Source organism: Alligator mississippiensis, chromosome 7 (genome assembly GCF_030867095.1).
Source record: "Alligator mississippiensis isolate rAllMis1 chromosome 7, rAllMis1, whole genome shotgun sequence".
Lineage (NCBI taxonomy): Eukaryota > Metazoa > Chordata > Crocodylia > Alligatoridae > Alligator > Alligator mississippiensis.
The window spans coordinates 14747209-14766656 of NC_081830.1; the positions used below are offsets into that span (position 1 = coordinate 14747209).

Consider the following 19448-nt stretch of genomic DNA (forward strand, 5'->3'; position numbering starts at 1 on the left):
AGCAGGACAGAAGTTTACTGTAGAAACACATGGGTAGAGACTTATGGGGGATGAGGGTCCTTTCTGTGTAATGGGGTGGAGTGGGCTAGTGGCTTATTTCTATATTCTGAATGTGATTAAAAACACTTGCAGGAGCAGGATGCTGACAGTCTTCATCTCCCTCTTTTCCCTGCAGGAAATTTTGGTAGTTTTAGTGACTGTGGGCAATATACCTTGTAGTGGTGTGACAGGGTGTCTGCATCGTTTTAGAAACAGTTTAAACAAGGTTTCATAAGGGATAGCTTGCATAGGTAAGATGATGCATTGACTAGGGGGCTGATCTCCAGAGCTGCTTCCAGTCCTACTTTTGTATTAGTCTGTGATTTATCACACTTGCTTTGTACATCGGCCAATCCCCTGCTCAGCTCCCAGGTTTGGACTCTAACTAAGGCTTCCCTAGGAAGCAAGATCCTGTTCCTCTTTAGAGACCCGTCTGCTCTTTCTTCCTAAGTACTGCAATGGAGGAAAGCACTCCAGCCCAGGTTGGTGAATGGGTAGAGAGGGACCAATGACATGGTAGCATGTGGTAGATGAGCAGGTGAGGCTGACACATACTGACCTTAGCTTGGGGGAAAAGTGCAATGATGTCCACATACATGCTAACATCGGAGGTCTGAAAAAATGGGGCAAGGGCCAGAGGGAAGAAGGACAGAGGGGAGTACAGATGGGGAGAAGAGAGAAAATCCAAAACACCAATAAAGTAGGTTCAGATTCGTTATCAGGAGAACGTCTTCACTGATGGACCAATGGGGCAGTGGACTAGACTGATTAGGGATGTTGTGCAATCTCCATCATTGGAGGTGTTCAAGGGGATGGATGAGCATTGGTCAGGCATGATCTAGGAATCGCTACATCCATGTTCGTCTCTGGTTATTTCCAATTCCTCTGGTCTTTGCTGTTTGCTGCCCAAGATAAGGAAGGGTTTTCTCCCCACTCTTTTTGCTACATGTGTCATGGGGTGGGGGGTTTCTTCTACCTTTAGAAGCATTGGGTGGTAACTGAAATCAAGGTTGGGGATTTTGACTGATATGCCAAAGCTCCTGTCAGACTAAACCCCCAAGATCATGAGCTAGAGAGTCTTCCCCATCACTCTAGGTCAGACAAAACCCCACACTTGGGATCAGGAAGGAATTTCAACTCATGGTTAGATAGATAAGAACCAGGTTTCCCCCCACCCCTTCCTCCATGTTTATCTTGCAGCCAGTATCAAGTGGAGTGGCTACAGGGTTTGGGTCCAGAACCAGTTTATTTTCAATACCGTTGTCGACAACTGGGAAGATGGCATAGAGTGCACCCTCAGCAAGTCTGCAGATGACACCAAGCTGGGGGCAGTAATAGATATGCTTGAGGGCAGGGCGATGATTCAGAGAGACCTCAACAAATTGGAGGACTGGACCAAACGCAGTCTCATGAGGTTCAGTAATGAGAAGTGCAAAATCCTGCATGTAGCATGGAACAATCCTATGCACTGGTACAGACTGGGGACTGACTGGCTAAGTAGCAGGACCTAGGGGTAAAAGTGGATCAGAAGGTGAATATGAGCCAACACTGTGCCCTTGTTGCAAAGAAGGCCAATGGCAATTGTGCTGCATTAGCAGGAGCATAACCAGAAGATCAAAGGCAGTGATTCTTCCCCATGTTTGGCACTGGTGAGAGCACATCTGGAGTACGGTGTCCAGCTTTGGGCGTCCCACTACTGAAAGGATGTAGACAGACTGGAGGGAGTCTATTGGAGGGCAGGAAAAATCGTTAAGGGACAGGTTACATGAGTTATGAGGAGAGGCTGAAGGAACTGGGCTCATTTAGTTTGGTGAAGAGAAGACCAAGATGGTGTTTAATAGCAGCCTGCAACTCCCTCAGGGGTGGTTACAAAGAGGATGGAGCGCCATTATTCTCCATGGTAGCAGATGATTGAAGAAGGAGCAATGGTCTTGAGTTCAGTTTAGATATTAGGAAAAAAAAAATCTTATTAGGAGGGTGGTAAAGCCGTGGAACAGGCTACCCAGAGGGGTGGTAGAAGCTCCATCCTTGGAGGTTTTGAACACCCAGATAGACAAAGCCTTGAGTGACATGATGAAATTTAGAGCAGCCCTGCTTTGAGGTGTATGTTGGACAAGGTGATCTCCTGAGGTCCATTCCAATCCTAATTTTCTATGACCCTAAGATTAGTCATTGGTTTAGAGCAGCGTTAGCTACAGGGAAAACATCCCTCAGAGTTTTACAACACCACTCCTCTCATATAATGATAGAAGCATAGAAAATTAGGGATGGATGGGACTTCAGGGTGTCATCTAGTCCAGCATTGGGTGTTGGCTGAAATCAAGTTTGGGGATTTTGAATGATATGCCTAAACTCCTGCTCAAACTAAAGCCGCAAGATCATGAACTAGAGAGTCTTGCCCCACCACTCTGGGTCAGACAAATCCCTATACCTGCAGTCAAAGAAAGATCGTCTCCAGTTGGCTCATGCCAACCATGGCTTGGTCCAGCCCAGTCTTACAACCCTCCGAGGAAGGAGATTCTGCCACCTCTCTCCCTTTCAGCTCGACTCAGACTTCTCCTTGCTTCTGTTTCTTGTATGAAAAGCAAGTTGCCTGAACTAGTTTCAAATTGTCCAACAGTAGGAGTCACTATCAGTCAAACTAACTGATTCATACCTTTCAAAATTCCCTTTTGGGTGTCAATTCTGGACAGTTACCTAACTTCAGCTATTTTTTTTTTTCTTTTGGAGGATGCTGTCCTCCGGTGCATTCTGGGAAATGTGGATTATTCTTTCTGATTTGAAAAAAAACACATTTCATACAAGTCCCAATTTCAATACAGTTGTACAGTAACAGATTGGGGTCTCTACTGAGTTTCCTTTCACATCCATTCTAAACAAAGTCACACTATTTGCATTATTGAAATTCTTGGCATAGGCTGCTTCTTGGGAAGGTGAAAGTAGATGCTACTGGTCCTGAAAGGATTAAGGGACTAGTAGTGTGAACATCATTTGGGCTTGATATACTTAAATCAGCTGCCTAAATCCCTAGGTTTACCTATCTACAGGTTCCCTATACTGGAATACAAGGACAGCCAAAATGCAGTATCACTACAGTCATGATGTGAACAGGAGCTCTAGTGTGTACACACCAACAGGAAATCATTTCCATCTCTTCAGTGTTGTGGGGAAGGAAACCATTAGCACTCTTAGAAAACCCATAAAAGGAAAGCATGACTGAAAGAACCAGCACCTGAGTAAATGACTGACACCTACTATATAAAAACCATTATCACTGCCTTTTAAACCTTCTCATACCCTCCCTTCCAGATCTCAAAAAATCAAACCTCAAAAAAACTGTTTAACCCAGACAAGACAAAGATCCAGTGATTTTCTCCACCAAGGCATCTTATAAATATTTAAGGTATATAAAAACAGCTGCAACAGTGCACTAACAAATGACAAAATCAGCATCAAAGATAAAATTTAACAAATACAAAAAGATTACTGAGAACAGAGTGGTACCTTAGAGACTAACTAGTCCAGTGAGCTATAGGGTGAAAATTAGATAGAGAGGTTATTTAAACTGGTGTAAACCTTATGAAACACAAATGAGATTAGTTAACTAGATCTGTATGAATAACACAGCTGATTGTTTCTATAAAAACTCCACTACTGACACCGGTGGAGTTAATTAGTATTAAAACAGCTCAGTTTCTATAAAGATGTTCAGTGGAACCACAATCACTGGAGAACAACTGACATCTTTGTCACAATAAACCACTTCCATCTCAGCAGTTTCCACAGAGCTGCTTTGATGTCCTTGTTTCTCATGCTGTAGATGACTGGATTCATCATCGGTGGGATCACAGAATAGAGAACAGACAGCATGAGGTCCAGAGCTGATGGGGACCCAGATGTGGGCTTCATATAAGCAATCACACCAGTGCTAGCCATCAAGGTGACAACAATGAGGTGGGGAAGGCAGGTGGAAACTGCTTTGTGCCGGCCCTGCTCAGAGGGGAGTCTCAGTACAGTAGTGAATATCTGAATATAAGACACAAATATAAACGCAATGCAAACAAGACATAAACATGCACCAAAGATAAGAATCTGAATTTCACTAGTAAACACCTCCGAGGCAGAGATCCTAAGGAGCTGGGGGATTTCACAGAAGAACTGGTTGATGATGTTGGAGTGGCAGAAGGGCAGCCTAAAGGTGTTCCCCGTGTGCAGGGCAGAGTTCAGAAGAGCCGTGCTCCAGGCCATGACTGCCATTTGCAGACAAGCTCTCCTGTTCATCACTGTCTCATAGTGCAGTGGTTTGCAGATAGCGATGTATCGGTCGTAAGCCATGACGGTGAGGATGGCGAGGTCTGCTGCAATGAAGAAGTGGACTAAAAAGACTTGGGTGACGCATCCCGAGTAGGAAATCAGCCTGGTGTTCAGTATGGCATTGGCCATGGATTTGAGAACAATGACAGAGATGGATCCGATGTCGAGGATGGACAGATTGAGGAGGAAGAAGTACATTGGCGTGTGGAGGTGGCTGTCAACAGCTATGAGTGTGATAACAAGGAGATTGCCAATCAGGGCTGCCAGGTATATTATTAGAAAAGTGGCCAAGTGCAAGATGTGCAATCCCAGGGCATCGGAGAACCCCAGGAGCAAGAACTCAGTCACCGCGGTGCAATTGGACGTCATCATCCACAGTGCCTTTTGGGATGCCTGTGGAGGGAAAGGGAATGACTGTGTCAGAAAAGAAAACACCATTTTCCTGGAGCCAATTCTCCTTGACTTGATTATTTTAGAGGTCCACCTGATTTTCAGGTGAAAAGGAGTTTTCTGATAGAAATCAGGGTTCCCAAAGGACAATGTTTTTCATGATACATTAAAAAGAAAAATTGTATAATTGTGGCATTTTATTGAAAAAGTGAGCAGGAAAAGTATTTTATCAGATCTTTTGACGACACCCTGTCACTGCCACTCACTAGTGCTCATACATTTCCCACATCTGTGAAAGTGGAGAAGGTGTCAGTGCACTGTCACACTGGCATAAACCGCTCCAGCTCCTTTCTAATCCATGGGGCCATGTCTGTTCACAAGAAGTGGAGATCCATTGCAAGTCCATGTGACGTGGGAAAAGGGAATCATTACAACCCCAGATCCTATCAATTTATGAATGCCGGTTCCTGAATCTTACCCATGGGCAGCTGAGCAAGAAATTAGAAGTCAAAAAGGTCATCCCATAGTATTTCCATTTTCCTAGGGACATAGAGATTAAGATGCTGGCTGTGTGGGGGCTCCAAGTCACCTGGGAAGATTGCAATCAAATGGCTGGCAGGACGTGCACAAGGCTGCGTGTTCAAACTGGCTCCAAGTCTCAGAAATATATATAAGCATGGACTGTCATCGTCCCTTAATGTTCCCTACATTTTGTATCTCATCTGCTTCAAAGATATTTGACCTTTTCTTTATTTGTTTAGTCTGAAAATCTTCAATGGCTAGCAAACTAGATAACTTTTTGCACTTGGCACTCTTGGTTACTGATAAAGATGGAGACATGATAGCAGGGCAGCTCCAAGCCCAGGGCAGGTTGTGATGCACAGGGCAGCTCTGCCTGCCATGCTGCCGACCTGTGGTCATGGCTATTCCCCCCTCCACAAAGGCAGTTGTCATATTGAATGAAATAGTTTGAATGTTTGTAAAGGTTGCCCATTAGCCAATTTCAGGAAGAAGATAAGATTTATCTCCTTATCTAGCTCATTGTTTTGGGACTACGTGCAAAAGGTCCTGACTTTGTTTAAAGTCTTAATTTAAATTTTATCTTTAGAAGTCTTTTACAAAGAGAGCAAATGTCCTGAGTTCCGAGGGATCAAACCCTAAGGCCTTTTGACCAGATTGGTAAGAAAAGGGCATTTGCAGTGATATGGAAGTTTCCCAAAGGTAATTTAAAATGCTCAACAAGGCAAAAGAATCTGTTGAGTAAGATCCGAGCCCAAATTTGGGAGTAATGACAGGCTTGAATAGGAGAAGCCCACTGATGGCAGTTTGCTCAATAAAAACTGTAACTTACTGTCCCAATTTGGAGGTGACTTCACTTGCAGAACAACGAAGGAAGAATCTCAAGTGTAGCCCGGATCAGACTGATCACCTAAACTACCCTCTCCGTGAACACGAATCTCTTAGTTCACGCTGAAGCTGTAGAGCGCCTGAAAGGGACTGAAGGAAGGGGACTTAGTCCTATCACTGCTGAGCCCAGCTCATTGAATAGTATTGCTGAGGCCAGCCTATTGAATTGTATTGCTGAGGCGAGCCCATTGAACCGTACTACTGAGGCCAACCCATTGAATTGTACTACTGAGGAATGAAACCATATTTTGGTATTTGGCTTCTCAGAATTCTAGGATGGTAAATATATTATGAAAATAATAGTGTTGATTCAAATTTAACTTTTAGTTGTAATTGCAGTTGTTTTTGTAATACTAATTCTTATAGCATTGTTTGGGAAGGAAGTGCATTTGGAGCATTGTTTCTGACATATGTAATTATTGTGTTCTTAATGTTTGTGGTGTTTCTTAAAGCTAAGCAGTGTTATATGCATAGTAAAGAGTTTTAAAATAAAATTGTGTTGTATAAATTAAGTGTGTAATCATTGTGAAATTGTGCAATCAGCTAACTACTCCCCCAGCCAGTGCACCAAAACGAATCAGTAAATTGTGTGGGATTTTCTGTATTCCATAACCCACTAGAGACAGCAGTGCCTTGGGATGCCTCCCTGCTTCCCTGCATAGTAACATTACAGTTTAATAGGTAAAAATTTCAGGACAGAAATATGCCATTTTTCACTCGAATACCGATATGCATACTTTTTATGACAACTGTCAAAATTTTATTAAATGGAGAATAAATTCTGAAATACTTTTAAATTTAATTGGTTATAATTTGTATAAAACATCCTCTCTAATAAAACCCAAACATTATGAAATTGAATACATTACTTACTGCGCTCATTTTAATGCTTTTGTCTTCAGTTTCCTATGCTAAATCCTAGGGCAGCTTGATTACTGATCATCTACTCCTGCCTCCAATCTCTTGCCCCCCCATCACTGTGCTATCTAGATGCCAGGGGTGCATGTTTCTCAGGGGCGTGCACTCCTCACTGTACAGGAGAACTGAGAGGAGTTGATCCAAAACGATGAGTCCCTGAAGAAGAGCTGGGCGTGCAGCTGCCTTGGAGCTTTACTGCAATGAAGGGACTGAAGTCGCAGTCAGTGAGTTGTCTATGTATACGTTGGGAGGTCTTGTGGGACTGCTACTCTAGAGCCCTGCACAGCTCAGAAGCACAGCCCATGGGCAAACACGCAGGATTCACAGATACTGAAGCCAGAAGGACTGTCCAGAGTCTCCCATTGGACCTAGTGCTGACCACACGTCAGAGGATCTCGCTGTGTCTTGTAACAGGCTGCATCTATCAGTGGGCAAATGTGTCTAGGCTTTGCTCATTACAACGTAGGGGTGGGAGGAATTTTTTCCCCTCCTGTTGCTAACGGTGTCAGGGCCCCCCTCTCCTGACAACCCTGCTTTCCTCACCAGCACAGGGTGTGGGCTGCAGCCGAGGTTAATGGGTTTTCCCTGTCCGCCCAGGGACCTGACAATCACCACATTTGGGAGCAGGAAGGAAGTTTACTGTACAGACACATGGGTAGAGACTTGTGGGAGATGAGGGTCCTTTCTCTGTAATGGGGCGGGGGTGCTGCTTTCTTTGTACATCCTGTGTTGTGGTGGTGTGGCAGCGTGACGGCATACCTTTAGAAACAGTTTAGAAAAATGCTTTGTATGGCGTAGTTTGGATAGGGATAATCGTGCCTTGAACAGGGGGATAGATCGCCAGACGCTGCTTTCAGCCCTATTTTTCTCTTAGTCTACAATTTATCACATTTGTGTTGTACAAGGGGCCATCCCCTGGTCCGTTTCCAGGTTTCGAATGCCAAGCCTGTCCTGTAGGGCCCCATTTTACCCGGTGGGTTCTTCTCACTCCCTATGGACTTGAAAAGGGACTTTTTGTTATCCTTAATTCTGGTCGCCAGCCCTAATCCCATCTCTGCCTTGGCCTTCCTAGCCAGCTACATGCAGTCCCGAGCAACGGAGGTGTCATCCTCTTTGATGACAGCCCTTTGCTTCCACTGACTGTATGCCATCTTTTCTGCGTTAGGCCTGGAGTAGATGACATCCCAGTGTCCCTTCCAGGTCTACTTCCCCTGATTGTGTGAGAAGGGAGGAGGGCTGTCTCCTTCTCCAGTTTCTAACATTTGTGGTCTGGGTGCTTTCCACAATTACAAGTTTGGGACTTCCCCCACCTTGTTCGTATACCTGAGGAAGCCTGGTATTTTCTGCACACCTCTGGATATCAGCCAGCTCCCCTCCGCACTTCAGGTGCCTTGTGTGCAGCCCCTCGGACTTGTACACATGCAGCTTTTCTAAGTAGCTCTTTAACTGATCTCTTGCCAGTGTTGGCTGCTCACTTGCTCCCCAAACTGCGCTGCCCGGTGCAGTAGTCTGGGAGCTGACCTTCCCTGTGAAGACTGAGGTAGAAAAGGCATTGAGCACTTCAGACATTTCCACATCATCGGTCACAAGCTTGCCTCTCCCATTCAGCTAGAAACCCATACTTCCCTTCATCTTCCTCTTGTTGCTGACGTACTTGGACAAGCCTTCTTGTTACCCCTCATGTCCCAAACTAGTAGAAACTTCAGCTCTCTTTGCCCTTCCTGATTTCATCCCTGCAGGCCTGAGAAATACTCTCATACTGCTCCCCAGTCATTGGTCTAAGTGTCCTCTTCTTGCAGCTTCCTTTGGTGGTCACTGAAAAGTTCCCTGCTGAGCCATGTTGGTCTTCTGCCATGCCTGCCAGCTTCCATGTACATTGGGATGGTTTGTTTTGGTGTCTTCAGTAAGATTTCCCTAAAACAAAGCCAGCTCTGTGGGGCCCCTTCCTCCTCAGACTGGCCTCCCAGGGCATCCAGCCAGGAGTTCCCTGATGGAGTCAAAGTCTGTTTTCCCTATTCCACTCCTCTCCATCCTTCCTTTCCTCAGGATCCCACCCTCGATCACCTCATAGGCACTGCTGCCCCAGTTGCCATCCTCTTCTAAATTCCCCACCACTTCTTCTCTGTGTCTGAGTGGCATATCAGGAAGAACACAGCGCCTATTTGGTCTCTCCAGCCCTTGCTCCAGGAAGTTCTCAGCAACATTTTCCAAAACCTTCCTGAATTGCCTGTGTACTACCACATTGCCCTCCGAGCAGATGTCAGGGTGAAAGAAGTTCCCCATGAGAACCAGGGCTTGTGATCAGGAAACTTCTCTTAGGTGACTGAAGAAAACATCATGCACCTCCTGCTCATGACCTGGTGGTTTATAGCAGACCCCCACCATGACATCACCCTTCTTGATCCCTGCCAACCCGAACGCAGAGAGTTGCAACAGGCCTGGTCTCCAGTTTCATACTGGAGCTCTGAGCAATCATGGGGCTCTTTACCATATAGGACGACTCCTCCTCCTCTTCTCCCCTGCCTGCCCTCCCTGAACAGTTTGTACCCATCCATGACAGTGCTCCAGTCACGTGAACTCCCACCAAGTCTCTGTTATTCCAATATTGTCACAGTGCCATGACTGAGTGAAGACTTCCAGTTATTCTTACTTCTTTCCCAGCCTCCATGCAGTCATGTACAGACATGTGAGATAACTATCTAATTATCCTACTTTCTGAAGAGGAGTTAGAAGGCTTCCCTGTTGTCCCTTCTGCTTGTGCTTCCTGCAGTTCACCCACTTCCACATTTACATCATAGCTTTGGTTCCCATCCCAGGGCACAGCTAGTTTCAAGCCCTCCTCACTAGGTTAGGTAGCCTGTCTGCAATGATGCTCTTCCCTCTTTTTGTCAGGGAGATCCCATCTCTGCCTTGCTATCTTTTTATTGGTGCAACATCCCATGGTCACTGAATCCAAACCCTGCTGGAGACAGTATCTGCACAGCCAGGCATTCATCTGCAGGATGCATGTGCTCCTGCCTGGGCCTTTCCCCTTGACTGGGAATATCAAGGAAAACACCACCCAAGACCCTTAACCCTTCACCATTGCACCCAGAGCCCTGTAATCCCATTTGTTCTGCTCAGGATCTCCCCTGGCCATATCATTCTTGTCCACACAGATGACCTGCATGAGGTAGTAGTCAGAGGGCTGGATGAGTCCCAGTAATCCCTCTGTGCGACTACAAAGCCACTGGCCTTTATCTTTGAAAACTCATGGTGACAGGGGCATGTACAAGATATTTGAAAAGGGCAAGCCAAGGAAGTATGGGGGTGATGAATAGACTGTGAGGTAGATAGAAAACTAGCTTGAGGATACAAGTGAAGGGATAGTAGTCAATGGCTCAATGTCTATCCAGCAGCCAGAATCAAGTGGAGTGGCTCCAGGGGTTGGGTCTGGAACCAGTTTTGTTCAATATCGTTGTCAACAGCTGGGAAGATGGCAGAGAGTGCACCCTCAGCAAGTCTGCAGATGACACCAAGCTGGGGGCAGTAATAGATATGCTTGAGGGCAGGGCGATGATTCAGAGAGACCTCAACAAATTGGAGGACTGGACCAAACGCAGTCTCATGAGGTTCAGTAACAACAAGTGCAAAATCCTGCATGTAGCATGGAACAATCCTATGCACTGGTACAGACTGGGGACCGACTGGCTAAGTAGCAGGACCTAGGGGTTAAAGTGGATCAGAAGATGAATATGAGCCAATGCTGTGCCCTTGTTGCAAAGAAGGCCAATGGTAATTGTGCTGCCTTACCAGGAGCAGAACCAGAAGATCAAAGTAAGTGATTCTTCCCCGTGTTTGGCACTGGCGAGAGCACATCTGGAGGACTGTGTCCAGCTTTGGGCCTCCCACTACTGAAAGGATGCAGGCAGACTGAAGAGAGTTTACTGGAGGGCAGGAAAAATGGAGAAGGGGCCAGGTTGCATGAGGTATAAGGAGAGGCTGAAGGAAAAGGGTTTTTTTTATTTTGGCAAGAGAAGACCAAGATGATGTTTAAAAGCAGCCTGCAACTCCCTCAAAGGTGGTTACAAAGACGGTGGAGTCCTAGTGTTCTCCATGGTAGCAGAAGAATGAACAAGGAGAAGTGGTCTCTGGTTCAGATTAGATATTAGGAAAAAAAAAATTTTACCAGGAGGGTATTAACTCACTGGAAGAGGTTACCCAGAGGGGTGGTGGAAGCTCCAGCCTTGGAGGTTTTTAAGACCCCGCTGTACAAAGTCTTGAGTAAGATGCTCAAGTTGGAGTGGCCCTGATTTGAGGAGTGTGTTGGACAAGGTGATCTCCTGAGTTCCATTCCATTCCTAATTTTCTATGACCCAAAGATTAGTTATTGGTTTAGAGCAGTGTTAGCTACAGGGAAAACATCCCTCAGATTTTTACAGCACCACTCCTCTCTTACAATAATAAAGCATAGAAAATTAGGGAAGGAAGGAACCTCAGCAGGTCATCTAGTCCAACTCCAACTAAAAGCAAAACTAAAAGCAAAACCATCTCCAGTTGGATCATGCCAACCATGGCTTGGTCTAGCCCAGTCTTAAGAACCTCCAAGGAAGGAGATTGTGCCACCTCTCTGCCTTTCAGCTAGACGCAGACTTCTCCTTGCTTCTGTTTCATGTGTGAAAAGCACATTGACCAAGCGAGCTTCAAATTGCTGAACAGTATGAGTTACTATCACTTAAAATAATCCTATTCATTACTTTCACAATTTCCTTTTTGGGTGTCAGCTCTGGACAGTTTCCTAAACTCTCATTAGTAAATAACTTGAGCTGATATTTTTCTCCTATCTTTTAATTTTGGAAGATTCTGTTTTCTGGGAAATTCTGGGAAATATTGATTATTCTTTTCAGTTTGAAAGAAAAACACTTTTTATACCTTGCAAGATCATCCATGGAATAGAAAACCCAATTTTGATGCAGTTGTACAGTAACAGATTGCGGTCACTATTGAGTTTCCTTTTACATCCATGCTAAACAAGGCCGCACTATTTCCATTACTGGAGTTACTGGCATAGGCCACTTGCTGCAAAGGGAAAAGTAGATGCTACTGGTCCTGAAGGAATTTAGGGACTAGCAGCATGAACATAATTTGGCCTTTGATATACTTAAATCAGATGCCAACATCCCCAGGTTTACGTATCTAAAGCTTCTCTATAGTGGAATACAAGGACAGACAAAATCCAGCATCACTGCAGTCATGACGTGCACAGGAGCTCTAGTGTGTACACACCTACAGGAAATCATTTCCATCTCTTCAGCGTTGTGTGGAGGAAAACCCTCAGCGCTCTTTTACAACCCGTACAAGGAAAGCATGACTGAAAGCCCCAGCGCCTGAGTAATGACTGACACCTACTATCTAAAAACCATTACCGCTCCCTTTTAAACTTTCTCATACCATCCTTCCAGATCCCAAATAGTCAAATCTCAAGAAAATGTTTTAATCCAGAAAAGAGAAAGATCCAGTGATCTTCTCCACAAGGGAATCTTACAAACACTGAAAGTATGTACAAGGTGTTGCAATACCACTGTAACAAATGACAGTCTCAGCATCATAGATAAAATTTAACAGAGACAAGAAGATTAGCTAGGACAGAGTGGTATCGTAGAGACCAACAAGTTCAGGGAGACAAGCTTAAAAATAGATAAATTACTTTAAATGGTGTAAACCTACAGAAGCACAACTGTCATTGGTTCAATTAATCTGTATTAATAACGCAGTTGATTGTTCCTATGAAAGCTCCACTACTGAAATTGGTGGAGTTAATTTGTATTAATAACTCTGTTCCTATATAAATGGTCTGTAAAACCACAGTCACTGGAGAATAACTGACATTTTCCTTGGAATAAACCACCTCCATCTCCCCAGTTTCCACAGAGCTGCTTTGATGTCCTTGTTTCTCATGCTGTAGAAGAGCAGATTCATCATTGGAGGGATCATGGAATAGAGAACAGACACCATGAGGTCCAGAGCTGATGGGGACCCAGATGTGGGCTTCATGTAGGCAATCATCCCAGTGCTTCCCAGCAATGTGACAACAATAAGGTGGGGAAGGCAGGTGGAAACTGCTTTGTACCGGCCCTGCTCAGAGGGGATTCTCAGTACAGTAGTGAATATCTGAATATAAGACACAAATATAAACGCAGTGCAAACAAGACATAAACATGCACTAAAGGTAAGAATATGAATTTCACTAGTAAACACCTCCGAGGCAGAGATCCTAAGGAGCTGGGGGATTTCACAGAAGAACTGGTTTACAATGTTGGAGTGCCAGAAGGGCAGCCTAAAGGTGTTCCCTGTGTGCAGGGCAGAGTACACAAGAGCCGCGCTCCAGGCAGCGCCTGCTATTTGCAGACAAGCTCTCCTGTTCATCACTGTTGCATAGTGCAGTGGTTTGCAGATGGCGATGTATCGGTCGTAAGCCATGACGATGAGGATGGAGTTGTCTGCTGCAATGAAAAAGAGGACGAGAAAAATTTGGGTGACACATCCAGAATAGGAAATCAGCCTGGTGTTCAGTATGTCATTGGCCATGGATTTGGGGACAATGACAGAGATGGATCCGATGTCGAGGATGGACAGATTGAGGAGGAAGAAGTACACTGGGGTGTGGAGGTGCTGTCAACAGCTATGAGCGTGATAACAAGGAGATTGCCAATCAGGCCTGCCAGGTATACTGTTAGAAAAGTGGCCAAGTGCAAGATGTGCAATCCCAGGGCATCGGAGAACCACAGGAGCAGGAACTCAGTCACTGCGGTGCAATTGGATGTCATCATCCACAGTGCCTTTTGGGATGTCTGTGGAGGGAAAGGGAATGACTGTGTCAGAAGAAAAGTAAGCAAGAGAATTACCCCACCTTTTCTGTCTGCAATTGTTTATAACTTCATTTTTAGAGGGCCTCCTTGTTTTCAATTAAAAGGCAGTTTTCTGATGAAAGATAAGGGTTTCTAAAGTGACTACATTTTTCATGATTTTTTTTTCTCACTTCAGAAGATCATCACATTGCATCTACAAAGTAGGCAGGAGATGTATTGTCCTAGTGCTTTTGCAGAGACCTTGTTATGCCCCCTTATTAAACCTTATGCATTTCCCATGTGTATGAAAATGGAGAATTTTTCAGTGGATTGTCTGCTCTTTCATCTTAAATACTGCAGTGGAGGAGAGCACACAAGCCCAGGTGGAGGTATGGGTAGAAAGAGAGGGACCAAGGACATGGTAGCAAGTGGTAGACGAGCAGGTGAGGCTGACACATACTGATCTTAGCTTGGGGGAAAAGTGGGATGATGTCCACATACATGCTAACATTGGAGATCTGAAGGAATGGGGGCAAGGGCTGGAGGGAAGCAGGACAAAGGGGAGTACAGAAGGGGCGAAGAGAGAAAATCAAAAACACCAGTGAAGTAGGTTCAGATTGGGTATCAGGAGAACGTCTTCACTGATGGACCAATGGGGCAGTGGACTAGATTGATTAGAGCTGTTTTGAAATCTCCATCATTGGAGATGTTCAAATCCTACCATTTCATGAATGTCAGTGCCCGAGTCTGACCCACAAGTAGCTGAGCATGAAGTTATGAAGGCAAAAAGGCCATGCCATTGTATTTCCATTTTACCAGGGACATATAGCATAGAAACAGCAAGTGTTATAGGGCATTTATACACGTGCTCCTACAAAGGCGGGGTGGGGGACACTCTAATTTACAAATCTCCAAAGGCTGCTCTAATCAAAAGTGCCTGGAGCAGCACTTGTATCAGCATCCCCATGATGGAAAATGGCGCCAGGAGACTTTGAACTGAAGCTCATCGAATGGGCACCCTTCCAATGTTTTTTCAGCACCAGGACACTGATACCTGTGATGCTGGAGTCTGCTGGAGCACGGTAATTACCACGCTTCAGCAGTCTTGATTAAAGTCATCTGAAAAGATTGCACACTTGGCTTTGTCATTTGCTTGTCAACTGGCCGCAAATCTCAGAAATATATACAAGCATGAGCTATCAAGTTCCTTCTGTTCTGCTCTACATTTTGTAACCCATCTACTTCAGAAATATTGACCTAGTTTTCATTTGTTTAGGTTAAACATTCACAGTGGCCAAGAAGCTGTATTACTCCTAATACTTCAGGGGTTATTCAGAAAAGGAAGATATGATAGCAGGGCAGCTCCAAGCCCAGGGAAGTTGTGATGCATAGGACAGCTCTTCCTGCCACGGTGCTGACCTGTGGTCATGGCTATCCCGCCTCCACAAAGGCAGTGCCTGGGTCTGCTGCCCTGGTTGCCCCCCTCAGTTATAGTACTGTAGTAAAGGTAATAGTTTCAGGACAGAAATACTCCATTTTTCATACGTGTACATATATGTTTATCTTTTCTGACCAACTGTAGAAATTGTATTAAATGGAGAATAAACTCCTAAAGAATTTTTAACAATAATTCATAATTCTGTTCCAGATGTTCCTTTGGCTTAACACCCAAACAATATTGATTTGAATATTTTACTTACTGTGCTCGTCTTAATGGTTTTGTCTTCAGTTTCCTACATTAGGTTCTTGAATGCTAGGACGGCTTGGTTACTAACCATCCTACTATACCCAGTCTCTCGTTCCCCCATCACTGCACTATCTAGATGCCAGATGTACAGGCTTCATCCAGTTGTCCACCCCTCACTCTGTGAAAGAACTGAGAGGAGGAGATCAAAACCATTTCTCCTTGAGGAAGAGCTTTTTGTGTAGCTGACTTGCAGCTTTACTGGAATAAAAGGACTGAAGCTGCAGAGCAGTGATTTGTCTATGCATCTTTTTATAAGGACTTGTGGGACTCAGTCCCTAGAGCCTTGCACAGCTCAGAAGTAGAGGCCATGGGCAAACACCCCTGGATTCACAGATTGTGAAGCCAGAAGGTACCGTTATGATTCATTTGATCTACTGCTGACCTCACGTCAGAGGATCTCACTCTGACTTCTAACTCAGGCTGTGTCTATCAGTGGGCCAATGTTTCTGGACATTGATAGTTGCAACAAGGGTCTGGGGAAGATTCCCCCTCCACTCCTGTTGCTACATATGTCAGGGTATGCCTTTTCCCCGATGCTCCTTTCCTCAGAAGCACTGGGTGTTGATTGCAGCCAAAGATAAAGGGTTTTCCCTATCCACTCAGGGTCATCATTACAATCACCAAATTTGGGAGAAGGAAGGAATCTAACCTCATAGATTGGTAGAGATTTGGAGTGGCGTGTTGGGGTGGGGATCCTTCCTCTGGAATAGGGGGCATGGCTGTCTTATTTGCACCTCATAAATGTGTTTTAAAACCCTTGCAGCTGCAAGATGCTGACAGTCTTCATCTCCCAGTTTTACCTGTGGCAGATTATGGTGGTTTTGGTGTCTGTGAGCAATATGTGTTGTAGTGGTGTGACCGGGTGACTGCATACTTTTAGAAACAGGTTAGGAAAAGGTTTTGTATGGGGTAGTTTGGATAGGGATAACCATGCCTTGTACAGGGGGCAGGATCTCCAGACACTGCTTCCAGCCCTAATTTTCTATTAGTCTACAATTTATCACACTTGTCTTCTACATGGTGCCATCCCCTGGTCCATTACTGGGTTTTGACTTTAACCAAGACTTCCCCAGGAAGTGAGATAGGAATAAAGAGCAAACAGAAATGTAAAGTTATACACTAAGTACTGCAATGGAGGAGAGCACACCAAGCCCAGGTGGATGCATGTGTGGAAAGAGAGGGAACAATGTGGTAGATGGGCAGATAAGGGTGACATGTAATGACGATGGCTTGGCGGAAAGGTGGGATGATGTCTACAGACATGTTACTATGGGACAACTGAAGGCATGGGGGCAAGGGCTGAGGGGAAGCAGGACAGAGGGGAGTAGAGAAGGGGAGAGGAGAGAGAATTCAAAATACCAGTGAAGTAAGTTTAGATTGGGTATCTGAGGAACTTCTTCACTGATGGACCAATGAGGCAGCGGACTAGACTGCTTAGGGAAGCTGTGCAATCTCCATCATTGGAGGTGTTCAAGGGGATGGATAAGCACTGGTCAGGGATGATCTAGGAATAGCTACATCCATGTTCTTCTCTGGTTATTTCCCATTCCTCTGGTCTTTGCTGTTTGCTGCATGGGATCAGGAAGGATTTTCATTTCTCTTCCTTTTGGCACAGGTGTTTTTTTCCTGCCACATTTAGAAACCTTGGGTGTTGACTGCAACCAAGGCTCTGGATTTTGACTGAGTGTGCTGAAGCTCCTGCTCGAACTAATATCCCAAAGTCACTAGCTGTAGGGTCAGGATCAGACAGATCCCTGTATTAGGAAGCAGAAAGGAATTTCAAGTTATTGTCAAATGGAAAGGACCACAGTGGGGTTTGCCATCCTTCATAGGATGCATGTTGCCTGTGCACTTTGAGTAAAAGGCTAGACAGAGATTTGCTGTGGAAAACAATGAACCAGGTCAAGCAGAGGGCTGGAGTAGATGACATCCAGAGGTCCTATGAGAACTCGGGAGGGCTGTCTCCTTCTCCAGTCTCTAACCCCTGTGGGTTGACGCCGCCATGTTCAAATACCTAAGGAACACTGTTTCTCTGCACAGCTCTGCACATCAGCCAACTCCCTCAGCACCCTTGGTCAGTGCTGTAGCAAAGAAATTTGGCACCTGGGGCAAGCCCACAGAGGCAGCCCGCCCTCACCCCATGCACAGATCCAGGGGGCACATGCCCCCCGGACTTGCCTGGGAACGCATACAGTGGTAGGAGCTGTCCCCCCACTTCTTGTGCTGCCCCAAATGAGCCATTCGCAGCTCCACCCCATGCCTTGCCCCAGCTGGGCAGTATTTGTTATCCCCCCTTCGCTTCAGCACCCAGGGCAGTCATCCTACTCACCCCCTCCTTGCCACAGTACTGCCCTTGGGTACACTGTCTCAGGCCCCATGGACTTGTACAAGTCCAGCTTTTCTAAAAAGTTTCTAAATTGTACTTGCCACTATTGGCTGCTTTTTCTCCCCAAACTGTCCTGCCAGGTGTCATAGTCTGGGAGCTGATCTTGCCTGTGAGCACTGAGGTTAAAAAAGGCAATGAATATTTCAGCCATTTCTACACCATCGGTCACTATGTTGCCTCCCCCATTCAGGAGTGGGCCCACACTTTCCCTGATCATCTTCTTGTTGCTGATGTACTAGTAGAAACCCTTCTTGTTATCCTTCATCTCCATAGCTAGCTGCAACTCCACTGGCATTGTGCCCTTTCTGGTTTCATCCCTGCAGACCCGAGCAATGCTCTTATACTTCTCCTTTAGTCATTTGTCCCCATTTCCACATCTTATAAGTTTCTTTTTGTGTCTTAGCTCACCAAATAGTTCTCTGTTAAGTCAAGCTGGTCTTCTGCCATACTTGCTAGTCTCCTTGTGCACCTGGATGGTTTGTTCCTGCACCCTCAATAAGGTTTCTTTAAAATACAGCCAGCTCTCCTGGACTCCTTTCCCGCCTCGGACTGGCCTCCCAGGGAATCCTGTCCATCAGTTCCCTGAGGTAGTCAAAGTCTATGTTTCTCAAGTTTAGGGGCCTTAATGTGCTGCTCTTCTCCTTTCCTTTCCTCATGATCCTGAATTCAATCATCTCATGGTTGCTGCTGCCCAAGTTGCCATGCACTACTACATTCCCCACCAATTCTTCCCTGTTTGTGACCAGCGGGTCAAAAAGAGCATGGCCCCTAGTTGGTCTCTCCAACTCTTGCAGTAGCAAGTTGTGCACTCTTTAGAAACATCCTGGATTGCCTGTGCGCTGCTGTATTGCCCTCCCAGAAGATGTCTGGGGTATTGAAGTCCCCCATGGGAATGTAAGGTGCTTAGAGATCTATAGAGGAAAAGTGGTATATATTACTATGATATGCAAACAAGATAACAGACAAAAAGTACCCACTTTCCTAGGGGTATAAAGTGCATGCTTCTCATCATCTCTTCTCATTCATGAAAAGAGAATACCAGATGGACCACAAGCTAAGAAATACACGTTCCTCCCTGTCCCACTAGCATGGACCCAAGCCGAGGTCCACCAGGCGCTTCCCCTTTGCTACTGCAGCGCCAGGCGCGGGGGCATGGCCAGGCCTGTTCCAGACTTGTTCCAAAGAACAAGTGGTAGAGCACAGTCTGTCCCTTACCATGACATTGATATCATCCATATACAATACTTCTTTCACTTCTTCCTCTCACCCACCTGGCACTGGGACCCTGGGGGTTACTAGGAATAATGGCCACATACTAAAGGAGAGTAGATTTAGATTGGACATCAGGAAGAAATTATTTAGGGTGAGGGTTGCCACAGTATGGAATGGGCGTGCAAGGGAGGCGGTGCTTTCCCCTACC

The 19448-nt window shown here is 45.5% G+C and overlaps 2 protein-coding genes across 2 annotated transcripts in view; both read right to left on the reverse strand.

Annotated features, from left to right (window-relative positions):
* Nucleotides 1-1172: 1172 nt before the first annotated feature.
* Nucleotides 1173-4338, reverse strand: LOC132251796 (olfactory receptor 14L1-like; the record flags this gene model as incomplete). Its single annotated transcript, XM_059731723.1, has 2 exons — nucleotides 1173-1309; nucleotides 3855-4338. Coding segments are annotated over 2 exons (621 nt in total), but the record flags the coding sequence as incomplete, so codon positions are not given.
* A 657-nt stretch (nucleotides 4339-4995) lies between these two features.
* The window catches only part of LOC132251797 (olfactory receptor 14A16-like), a 32135-nt gene continuing 17682 nt past the window's right edge, over nucleotides 4996-19448 (reverse strand). The window contains exon 2 of the mRNA XM_059731724.1: nucleotides 4996-5032. Within this exon, the coding sequence (XP_059587707.1) occupies nucleotides 4996-5032 (37 nt within the window). The remainder of the gene's footprint in view (nucleotides 5033-19448) is intronic.